Raw genomic sequence first — 11,586 nt, forward strand, 5'->3', positions numbered from 1 at the left:
ATTTCCTAAATCAATAATTTTTTGCCAGATCTGTAATTGTGTGTTTAACACTTTAAAAATCCGAAAGGTGCTATGCTAAAACAATAAACTAGATTTCCACTGGTTTCATAGATTTTCATGGAGGGGATTTGCTCTTTGTGTGCTTGTCTTGGGTCTGATTTTGGAAAAGCAAATGCATCCCAGGGCTGTGAATTCCAAACCGTTTCAGTGGTTTGCAGGTGCGACTCCCTCTGCTGCTGCGACCGCAGATAAGCAGCGCAGGGTGGCTGCAGCCCTCCCTCCGCGAGAATACACAAAATAAGTGGAAAGATGGGTGAATCTGCAGCTGTTTCCCGGTTTCTTCCTTCCCTGGGCTCGTTCCTGCCGGAAAGCGCCGGGGGCGGGACTCGAACCGGCGGCTCGGGAGCCGGGCAGGGCCCCGCCCGTCCGCCAGGGGCGGCACCGCCGCTCCCCGCGCTGCCCGGAAGGGGCGGGGCGGGCCCGGGCCGGCCGTGAGTGGGACCTGGAGCCGCGCGAGACCCCTGGGCCTCTGAGGGACACCCCGGCCTGTGAGAGACCCCTGGGCCTGTGAGGGGACCCGGAGCCTGTGAGAGACCCCTGGGCTTGTGAGGGGGACCCGGTGCCTGTGAGAGACCCCTGGTTCTGTGAGGGACCCCCGAGACCGTGAGAGACCCCCGGACCAGGGCAGGCTCGCCATGGAGTCGTGGCAGCTCCGCTTCGAGACTCTGGAGGCTCTGCGCCTCTCCAGCAAGGGCCGGCTGAGCTACTGCCGCCACTGGCAGGAGGATGAGGTGAGGGCTCGAAGCACACTCCGGGGCCAACCCGAGGGGGTTCAAGCGTCATAAAAAGTAGGAAAGCTCGGGAAAAGTGTTGAAAAAACACTGGAAGAAAGGGATGAACTGAGCTGCGGTGATAAAGCACCTGGTGACGGTGCGAGTGTGCTGGTGGTGTGCTAAAGTTTTATTGTTGTCTTGAGGTGCTTAAATTTAACCGAGAGGGATGTTTTCCTGCAGGGTGTCCTGGAAGGGTGTGTGGCTCCCGTGGAGCTCTCCCCGTACTGCGGCTGGGTCCTGGACAGCATCAGCGGCCGCTCTGCCCCAGAAATCGCACCCTCCGGGACCTCCACCCCCAAACAATCCACTCCCCTCTCAAAACGGGCCCCTGGCGAGAAGATCCTGCCCGGCAGCCACCGGAGCTCTTCGTCTCCTTCATCCTCAGAGCTGAGTGACACCAAGGTAGCTCTCTGATTGTGTTTGTGGAGAACAAAACGTGCTGATTTGCCACCATAAATTGATTAAGGCTTGTGTGTCCTTTGTGTTATGCTAATTTTTAACTTCTTGTAGCATAAACAGGTGATGATAAAGTTGGTGTTAACAAGATTTTAATACAAAAAATGTTGCACAATAGGTCAAAAGCAAACTCCCTTTTTCATCATAACTAAGGAAAATAGTTGGGGCTGAATAGTTTTATGGATTTGCAGCACAGGATTCATCCATTTGGAGGGATAAGGTCACAAAGGAGAGTCAGAGCAGTTGTAAGAGTCCATGAGGGTTCTCTGAAGTCTTTGAATGACTTATATGTGTTCTGGCTCTATAATAAAAAGCAGAAGGATGGGAAGCTGGGCAAGGAGCTGTTGAGTTGTGGAGGAAATTAAGTTGATGAAGCACCAGAAAAGAAAACATTTATTGTTATGCACAATGAGAGTTTTGCATCATTGCTCCAGTGAGACTTAAGAAACACATTTTGAGGAAAAGATGTTAATGAAACAGCAAGATCTGATAAACTTTATAAGAGAGAGTCTGAAAACTCTTCCTGGAGAATGATTCAAAGTATAGACCTGTCTTGATTTCTTCTAATGTAACATCTCAAAAAAACATGGGGGTTTTGCTTGGCCTTTCTAGGTGACAATTGTGTCTTGTGAATGTCCTGCAGTCTCTTGATATCTCTGCTCCCAGTCTTAGTGATTGGGAAAGTAATTATCCCAACCTCATAAACATAGAGGATTCTCAGAATGGTGTGGCTGCACTACTGGGATTCATAACTGCTGTAAAAACGTGCATTTGTTGACCCCGTTGTCTGTTTCTCCACAAATCATGGTTTAGGAGACCTCTTTTATTCTGTGAATTGCTGATCTTGTGCCCAGTCACTGATTTTGCTTTTATGATGACCACACAGGGAAATGGTCAGCTTAGTCCCCTGGAAATGGATCAGGAAGTCTCTGCAGCAGTTCTGTCATCTAAAGTTGCAAAGGTCGAGGGCTGCATTCGGATGTATGAAGAGATGCACAGGTTGAAGGCAAAGGTAAAAAGAAAAGGTTTGAGGGGGTGTATGTGAATGCCAGGAGAGCTCCACAGCCAGATGTAACAGTGCAAGGACAGTAAGGTACCATAAATATTGTGATTTCCTCTGTCCAAACTCTGCAATGACTCCCTTTGGTGCTTCTGGCCCCTCTGCAACCTGCAGGAGAGGCTGAGGCAGAGGCTGGAGGAGCAGGAGCAGATGGTGAGGGCAGCCTATGCCCAGGCCAGCGAACAGCTCAAGCGCTTTGACGAACTGCGGGAGCTGAAGCGCCATCAGGAGTTCCAAGAGTTGCAAGAAGTAATGGAGAAGAGGTGAGATAAGCTCTGGTATCCTTAAAATTTTATAGCACTTAATCAAATGGAGGCTGTCAGCAATAGGACAAGGGGGCACGGGCTCAAGCTCTGCTAGGGGAAATTTAAGTTGGAGATCAGAAAAAAATTCTTTGCAGAGAGAGTGCTCAGGCATTGGAATGGGCTGCCCAGGGAGGGGGTGGATTCCCCATCCCTGGAGGTTTTTAAACTGAGATTGGCCATGGCACTGAGTGCCATGATCTGGTAAAGGGACTGGAGTTGGACCAAGGGTTGGACTTGATGATCTCGGAGGTCTTTTCCAACCCAATCAATTCTATGATTCTATGGTTATTTGCTTGTATTTTGTCTGGTGCATGTATTGAATGCAGTTTTTCTGTCTTTATGTGTCTTGTAGCTCAAAGGAAGCTCAGGGGCAGCAAGAGAAGTTGAAGGAAGAACACAGACACAGAGCAAAGGTCTGAGACTTTTAAGAATTGTCTTTCATACAAGACCATACCTACGGGGTGGGAACTGGAAAGACCAGTTGATGTATTTGTATTCCCACGGCACCCTGGAGTGCGGGTGGATTTTCTAGTGCTGACTGGCACACCTGCTGCAGAGTGGAAAGGCAGTAAAACCAGGTGTTGTGGGAGCAGAGAGGCCCTATAAAGCTGGAGTCATCAGACCAGGAAGGAGCTGGAGTCACTGAAATATTTTGTGATTGTTGTGTCTTTTTTCTGCCCAGATATTGAACCTGAAACTGCGCGAGGCGGAGCAGCAGCGGCAGCGCCAGGAGGAGCTGGAGCGTTTGCGCAAGGAAGAGGGGCAGGAGAGGCTGCGTCGCCTTTACTCCATCCAGGAGGAGCTGCTGCAGCTGAACCAGCAGATTGATCCCAACTACAGGCACAAGGACTTGCCAAGAATCGATCTGTCTGCGTACAGCAATCGTGGCAACCAGATCTGTGGGCTGGTGTCAGGGCTCATCCGCACCACGAGCGAGGTACGGGCTCTGCAGTTGTTCTCAGCTTTGGTTGTTGTTCCTTCATAAACCTTCCTGTAGCTGTTTTCAGAGGCAGCTTGTCATGAGGCTGTTTAATAAGATACCACAGCAATGTTTTTAGATGCATCCCGAAAAACCTCTAATTTCAAAGGGGGATTCTTTTCTGTGAAACTTCAGCTGTTCTCTTGAAAATGGCTGATAAAAATGCATGAGGACTTCTGCAGGAGAGAGTCAAATTAAGGGACTGTAAAGTCCTGGTGCTGTAATGTTCCTTTTTGAGACAATGAAGTGGTTCATGAATTGTTAAAGACTGAACAGCTTAAGATAAGCCTTTTGCAGTAACTGGTTTTCCTTGACAGTTTTTCTCTAAGGTGGGATAGAAAGCTTGAAAAATAAAACACTAATAAGGCTAATTCTTTGTTGCAGCTTGTCACAGCTGGCTTTCTGCAGAGGAAGCTGTCAAGGCTTTGCACTGGAGTTCACTTAAACTTGTCCAAGTGTGTTCCTAATTTTTGCCATCCAAGATCTTACGAGATCTTTAGTCATGGACTAACATTATTTACAAATATTATGGCCAATGTTTTGTATAATTAAAGGAGATGGGGATGAAATGTGTACTCGGCTCCCAGATTATCTGAACGTTAATGCTTCACAGGCTCCCTGCTCTTGCAGTTGTTCACAGACAGTGGTTAATGCCGTGTTTCCTCCTCTGTTTCTGGGCAGAGAGGTTTCCCTACCCCAGCAGACGTGGCCAACACCGAGCGAGCCCTGCAGGAGATGCAAGGGCTGGTGTCCAGCATGCAGCAGGAAATCACTGCAGCTGTGGAAGAAAAAAGGAGGAAAGATGAAGAGGAAGAGAGACAAAAGCAGAAGGAATTAGAGCAAAAGGAGCAGATGAAGACTCAGACTCCTGCCCCTGCACAGCAGTCAGGGGGAAAGCAGCAGAAGGAAGGTTGTTTTTTTTAATATTTTTTATTTCTTTACCTCCTTTCCCTCTTTTCAGTCTTTTACCATTGGGCTGACTACTGCTTTGGAATGTTTGTGTTGTGGCAACACACCTTCCATAGCCTTTAGTGGCAGAATGGGTGTAGAACTGCTGGCAGAAAACTTCTGAAATTGAACTGCTGCAGCATAAAACGGCTGTGTTAACTGCAGCAAAACCTGTTCTTTCCAGACAGTGTGGCATGTGTTGGAATATCAGAGAGGAACACTGCCTCTTGTGAGTGTAGATGGCTCATGCACAGTATGACAAAACATACGAGGTCAGGCCACCAAAGTGGCCCTTCTGGGCACTAAGTTAAGTCCAGATTTCCTAAGCTGAAGGAGAACTCCTGTCTAATTTGAAAACTTAGCTCCTTTATGAACATGACTTTCTAAACTGAATTCTGAGCAAAAAACCACTCATGCAGCTCTGTTCCTTGCATTATCTTAGAAAAAGTTTTGTTACTAGATCATTAGCTCTTTCTCAGTCCTTGTCTTTTTTGTTCTTTTTAATTGCAGGACTTCAAGTTAAAACAGAAGAAAGTGTCATGCAGTGGTACCAGCAGCTTCAAGATGCTGCTGAGCAGTGTGTTGCTTCTTTCAGTGAAATTGGAAACTGCAAAAGCAACACTGAGGTATGAACAAACTATTAATTCTGTTGTAGAGAGATTATCTTATTTTCAAGAGGAAATAGGACAGCTTTACTTTAAAAAAAGTTTAAAACTTCTAGAGTACCAATCTGCTCATCCAAACTATCATAGTAATGTACTTGTCTGGAAAGGATTTTAAGGCTGTTTGTTTATTATGCAGGTAAAGAAGATAAAAACAAACCTGCAGAAAGCAGCTACAATCCCTGTGTCTCAGATCTCCAGCATATCAGGTCAGGAAAATGCCAAGAGCTCAATCCCACTGAAATTCCTTTTGCTGTAAAGATTTTAGCAGGACACATACCCAGTGTTGCTATAATTATCCCTACAGCACAAAGCTGGCCTGTGTACAGTCCAAGTGTGTGCAGCAGCATTTGCTTTTGTTTTGAAGGTCTGTTGCTTCCCTCAGAGCCATCCTGCTTCATCAGGATTGTTTGGTTTGTCAGAGGGAGCAAAGGGGCCATGTGAGGTGCCTTTCAGGATGTGGGTCTGGTGTTCATGGACTTGGTGTGGTCCGGCTAAGACTTGTCTGCTGCTTCCTGATCTTCTGCTTCCTGATCTTCTCTCTCCATACATTCCTTTTGTATTTGCAGGTTCTAAGCTGAGAGAGGTGTTTGACAAGATCAATAACCTCCTGTCTGGGAAGCCAGTTCAGACTGAAGGGCAAACGGTGTCGGTGACTCAGCACCCACAGGGGCTGGAGTTCGTTTGTTACAAACTTGCAGAGAAATTTGTGGTGAGGAGATCTCTTCATTGGGGTGGCACAGGTAGTCAGTGTTTAGTTGTTTAGTTTGTGTGTATTAATGAAGTGAAAGAACTTAGTTTCTCTTTCTCTCCCATCGCTTATTTTCTCTAGGAGGAAAAAAACTTCTCAATTTCAGGCTTAGATATTTATGTATTTTCTTAATATCCTTCTATATTCTTACATATCATATATTCTGAACTAGGTAGGTACAGTGTTAGTAGAAAACAGTTTGATAGTTAATTTATGCTCTATCACAAAACTGTATACAGGTTTAAACCCTTTTATCTTGGACAAAAAAACAGCATTGTCTCAACAGGCAAACTTCAGTCCCTGCTGTGTAGTTAGCACCTCCCAAGAAAGGAAGTGTCACAGTTTAAGTGAAGTTGGCAGTATTTTTCTCTTCCCTTCATTTCCTAAATTTGAGCTATTTGAAGCTTTTATTCCTACAGGGAAAATATGCAAAAATCAGCCCATGGAGTAAAACTGTGACTGATGTGTAAACATTTGAAAATGATTGTTTGGAGTGAGGATATATGTGCAGCCTGCACTTTGGGCCTGTGTTTGCTAATCCCTTTTTTCTGTCCTGAGCCAGAGTTTATTGTCATCCTCTGTGGGAGCTGAGGACATGGGGCTTCATCATCTGTTCTATCCTTGGCTTCATAGCCATGGAAACGTTGGGATCCTTTAGTAGAGACTAATTACAAAAAACAAGAGCAATTTTTTGCCTGAGAAATGACTTGAAGGGATGGGACTGACTTCCCTTTTCCTCCCTCCAGAAACACGGAGAAGGAGAGGTATCTTTTCACCGTGATTCAGCTTTCCCAATTGCTGTGGTGCTCTCAGGAATCTGGGAATTACACCCTCGAGTTGGAGACATCTTTTTAGCTCATCTGCACAGGAGGTGCCCATATGCTGTGCCATTTTACCCTGCTCGGAAAGAGGGGACCTCTATGGAAGAGTACCAGAGGTAAATTTGTTACTGGCCTTTGCAGTAATTCTTGGGTGGTTTTGGAGAGTCCTTGTTCTCAGTGCAGTTGACTCAAAGCAGCTGCTGGGACTCGAGTGAATGTGTTTTGCTCATAATGCTGGAATGTCTTCTCGCACTCAGGATGCTTGGATATGAAGTCTATGATTCCAAGGTGGAAGAACAAGATCACTTTCTCAAGAGGATGTCAGGAATGATTCGTCTCTACGCTGCCATCATTCAGCTCCGGTGGCCTTATGGAAACAAACAGGGGGTATGTCTGTGGCATTACAATTAGAACCCTGTTACTATGCCAAGAATCTGTGAAATGTTTGGGAAGTTTATTTTGTAGTTAAGGTGTGCTGAACTTAAACCAGCTCAGGATATATTTGAAGAGAGATGGTCATAATGAACAAAGTAATTCATAATATAAACCTTTACTTCATTTCTTTGGGTTTTCACAATGATCAAATTTCATGTTAAGCTGTTGTAAAACAGCTTTATAAAGAAAAAGGTAAATCACAAAACTGCCTGTTTTGATAATTGTGTTTTACAAGTGGTAAAGCAAATGCTGAGTAGTTTCTTTGCTGTTTTATAGGCACATCCTCATGGCCTGAGCTATGGATGGCGTTGGCTTGCACAGATGTTGAACCTGGAGCCTCTGGCAGATGTGACAGCCATGCTGCTTTTGGATTTTCTGGAGGTGAGTGGTGTGGATTGCTATTGGTAGCTAAAGAGATCTTAATTGGTGACAGGCTGAAAAGATCACAGCTTGCTTATATTAATCCTGCAGTACAGACCTGTGCTAAATAAAACCAAAGTTAAAGGCTGAAGTCAGAGGACACAAGCACTGTTGATCACAAGCAGCTTCCGTGTTCATCAAGTGATTCTAAAGAATGTTAATGGTGAAGATGAGACAGTGTAAAGTGAGGAATTCTGTTAGTAACAGAGTCTGAGGAACACTTGTCCTGTAAACTGACTGTGGAGAAAGCTGGTGGAATCACTGCACATGGCAGTAATCACAGTGGGGAAGTGACCACAGTGTGCCCCAGCAAATGGTTTTATTTTTGGAGATAGACTGGAGTGATAGATAACATGAGATTCCTCTCAGTGGCCACCACACAGTCAGCAGGAAAAAAGGGGAGTTTGGTAGCAATAATGGCATTTAGAGGATTTGCTTGTTTGATTGTAGGTGTAAATGTCTAGATAAAGTACTAAGTGGTTGACATGGAACAGGTTCATTGCAGTTGTCATATGAGTCTGAAACCCAATTCTGTAACCTGCTCTCTGTGCCTGTCTGTACCTCAGGTGTGTGGCAGTGCTCTGGTGAAGCAGTATGGCATTCAGTTCTGGAAAACCATGTTCTTCATCCAGAAATCCTATATCCCAAGGTATGGTATCTGGGGTTAGGAGTGTCAGTGCTTGCTGTTGAATGACTCATCCATCTTTTCCAATCTCTGCCATCCACCTCCACACCCCCTTGTGAATCAAACCCCACTTTCTAAGTAGCTTTTGAAATGTGCTGTTGTTTCTGCAGAATTGAAGCTGTGACCAGCTCTGTCCAGATGGGCTGTTTATCACGTCTGAAGAATTTCGTGCAGGTAAAGCAGTTTTGCATTGGGTTTTTTTGTTTGTTTAGTTATCAAAAGTTTTGGTTTGGGGTTTTTATTTCCCTCCTTTGGGTATGTGCATCTTTAGGATAACAGGGCTGGCACTGTTTGCAGCACAGCTGATAGCCCAGACCTGTCACTGTGATCTCACCCATCCTTTTAACTTCCTAGTCACTGAATTACCTTAATGATGGTTATGATGTCAAACATCTCACTGCTTTCTTACCTCCCATCTGATTTTTCTCAGTGTTTTTTGATTATAGAGGAGGTTCAGTGAGAGGAGGTGTGCAGGTTGAGGAGGATTCTGCTGAGTCATTTTTGTCACAGCTATTCCTTCTCAGTGGTTGCTTGTTTTTAGCAGTTGTCCTGAATAGGTACACAGGGAAGTGACACTTTAAACCTCTCTCTGTAGTGTTTGTTTAGCATTGTATTCTGCATATTTTTTTAATAAAGCTTGCAGAACTGTAAAATACTTGATTTTTAAATTGCTTTGTGAATGTTTGCTTAGATTATGACATTAAATTATGACAGCTTTGGAGTGTGTACTTCCATTTCAAAATTAATTCTGGCACATTTTATTACCAGTGCTTTGAATGTGTTCAGTAAGAGCCATCAAAAATTCCTGAGAAGAGATGCCAAATTAAGATACCCATTTATCCTTTGTTATTTGTCTTTCTCCACTAGAAATGTCTACAGGAGAAGGAAATTCCATCACCAAAGGGCATTCTGACACCTTCCTTTTGGAGAACATAAATGGGTTTGTATTTCCTGTCCCCTGGATGTCACTGCTCTCAGGCCTGGCTTCCTGTTCACACCTAAAGGAAAAATATGTTTTGTGCACAGAATCCTGGAATGGTTTGGGCTGAAAGGGACCTTAAGCCTCATGTCATTCCAAGCCCCTTCCACTAACCCAGGTTGCTCCAAGCCCTGTCCAGCCTGGCCTTGGACACTTCCAGGGATGGGGCAGCCACAGCTTCTCTAGGTAGCCTGTGGAGGGAAGAATTGCTGCCTCACAGGGATGAATTTCTTCCCAATATCCCATCTAACTTTGCCCTCTGTCAGTGTGAAGCCATTCCCTCTTGTCAAAGTCCCTCTCCAGCTCTCTTGGAGCCCCTTTAGGCACAGGAGGGGGCTCTGGAGTCTCCCCAAAGCTTTCTCTTGCCCATGCTGAACTTTCAGCCTGTCTCCAGGTCAGAGGTGCTCCAGCCCTGTGATTAACTCAGTGTCTTTCCTCTGGGCTTGTCCCAACAGGTCAGCCTTCCTTGGATGGGGTGCCTCTGGACACAGTATAGAAGAATGAGAAGAAAATAATTTTTAAACCTTTCAATGTTTAATTCATGAAGATTTATGTTGTTGACGAACTCTTTGCAGAGAGAACTTCCAGCTCTATAACATTTGATTTTATAAGGGACTGTATAATAAATTATTGAAAATGAAAGACTTTTCCCTCATACATTTAAACATGTGGAAGATGCTTTAAATACAGTGTCCTGATGGCTCCAGAGGGTAAGGACTCCTGGACTGAAAAACTGCACATTGCTATTCTGTTTATGCAATTAAAATACATCACAGCTTTATGAACTCTGCCAATATACTGCTTCAAGTTGAAAATGTTACCTTTACCAGACTGGGTTTTGTTTTCCCTGGAGGCACTGCAGTTTGAAGCTGTAGAAAACAGAGCTGAGACCATGTGAGAATCTGAATTTGATTTTCTGTAGAGCTCTTCAAATTTCTGATAAAATGCTTACACATGCTTTGCAATTCAGGCCTTTAAAACCTTAACTTTGGCTTTAAAATGAACTGATAAATAAGGTAAATTTGTATTCGGATTATGTATTTTTTAAACTGACTCTGGAATTCTTTAGACGAGCGTTACCTGTGATTGTTCTGGGAAACTGGAAATAGCCTTCTGGTGTCCTTTTTTCCAGATAACAGAAGCAATGTAACTCTTATTAGTATACTTGAAAATGTACAAAGTTTTTTGTACCGAGTGGAGATATTTTAATAATATATTGCATATCCATAAGTGTGGTGGAGGCTCACTTTGCCAAGACACTAATTGATCCTGCCTGTTAGAAACAATTCTCTGCCTGTGCCAAACCCAAGGAGGATTTGATGATGTGAAATACAATGCTTTTCTTCTTTTTTGCTGAGAGCTATTGGGGATTTTTATACTTTGTAGGGTGAATAAAGGTATATATTTTTCTAAAGAACAAACACGATCTCCTTTTCTGCCTCTGGATGCTTTTTACTATTTCAGAAATACTAACAAGAATTTCTAATTGAATAATGTGTGTGCTTCAAAAGATCAATATTTATTTTTAGATGTAGCTTAGGGTTGCATCTGCTGCTTGAGCTGAATGTTTGACTTGTTTTTGTCGTTTTAGCAGGTTTGGATGTTGGCCAGCTGGTATAATGAAGACACAGTGCAAATGAGGTCATATGCATATATTCATGTATTTTGCCATGCATATTTATATCAGATATGACAAAGGAGAGCATCTCAGATGTGGAAATACTGTGCCTTCAGGCCGAGATGCATCAAAGTTGCTGTGAGTCAGACTCCTGCTTGGAGACAGGAGTTCCCATGGCTGCAGTGGGATGTCCCCAGAAGTGTCTGTGCTTCCTCTGCAGGGAGGTGCTTCACTCGAGCAGTGCCATCAACTCACAGCGCCAGCAAACCCACTCACCACTTGGAGCCTGCAAGGTTCTTGCTGCCTCACCACCCTCTCATCGCTCATTATTTTATTCTTTTAGAGTAGAACTTCGCCATGTCTATTTTAAACATCATTTTAACGCTAAAGGCTCATTTTCCTTTGAATTTATGCATCACGTTTTCAGAAATAGCTTTCCCTTCATAGGCACTTGCAGCCTTTAATGCTGTGTCCTTGACAGGCTCCTGGGTGACACTGCACCCTCCTTCAAGCACACACCCTTAACTTTTTTAAACCTATGTATCTGTATAGAGATACATATATATATTATATATGTGTAAAACTAACAAGTTACATATAAATAATGTAAAACTAACAGGGCAGATGCTCTTTG

At 44.1% G+C, this 11,586-nt stretch overlaps 1 protein-coding gene across 1 annotated transcript; it reads left to right on the forward strand.

Annotated features, from left to right (window-relative positions):
- Positions 1-478: 478 nt before the first annotated feature.
- On the forward strand, positions 479-10,771 carry GLE1 (GLE1 RNA export mediator). The gene is made up of 17 exons (XM_071574578.1): positions 479-791; positions 1,014-1,235; positions 2,176-2,301; positions 2,464-2,612; positions 3,007-3,067; positions 3,337-3,591; positions 4,315-4,543; positions 5,092-5,207; positions 5,383-5,452; positions 5,813-5,955; positions 6,741-6,931; positions 7,073-7,202; positions 7,527-7,631; positions 8,237-8,319; positions 8,466-8,529; positions 9,223-9,295; positions 9,790-10,771. The coding sequence occupies exons 1-16, from the start codon at positions 696-698 to the stop codon at positions 9,289-9,291; spliced, it is 2,109 nt and encodes a 702-aa protein (XP_071430679.1). The 5' UTR covers positions 479-695; the 3' UTR covers positions 9,292-9,295; positions 9,790-10,771.
- Positions 10,772-11,586: the final 815 nt, after the last annotated feature.

Source organism: Pithys albifrons, chromosome 20 (genome assembly GCF_047495875.1).
Source record: "Pithys albifrons albifrons isolate INPA30051 chromosome 20, PitAlb_v1, whole genome shotgun sequence".
Taxonomy (NCBI): Eukaryota; Metazoa; Chordata; class Aves; order Passeriformes; family Thamnophilidae; genus Pithys; species Pithys albifrons.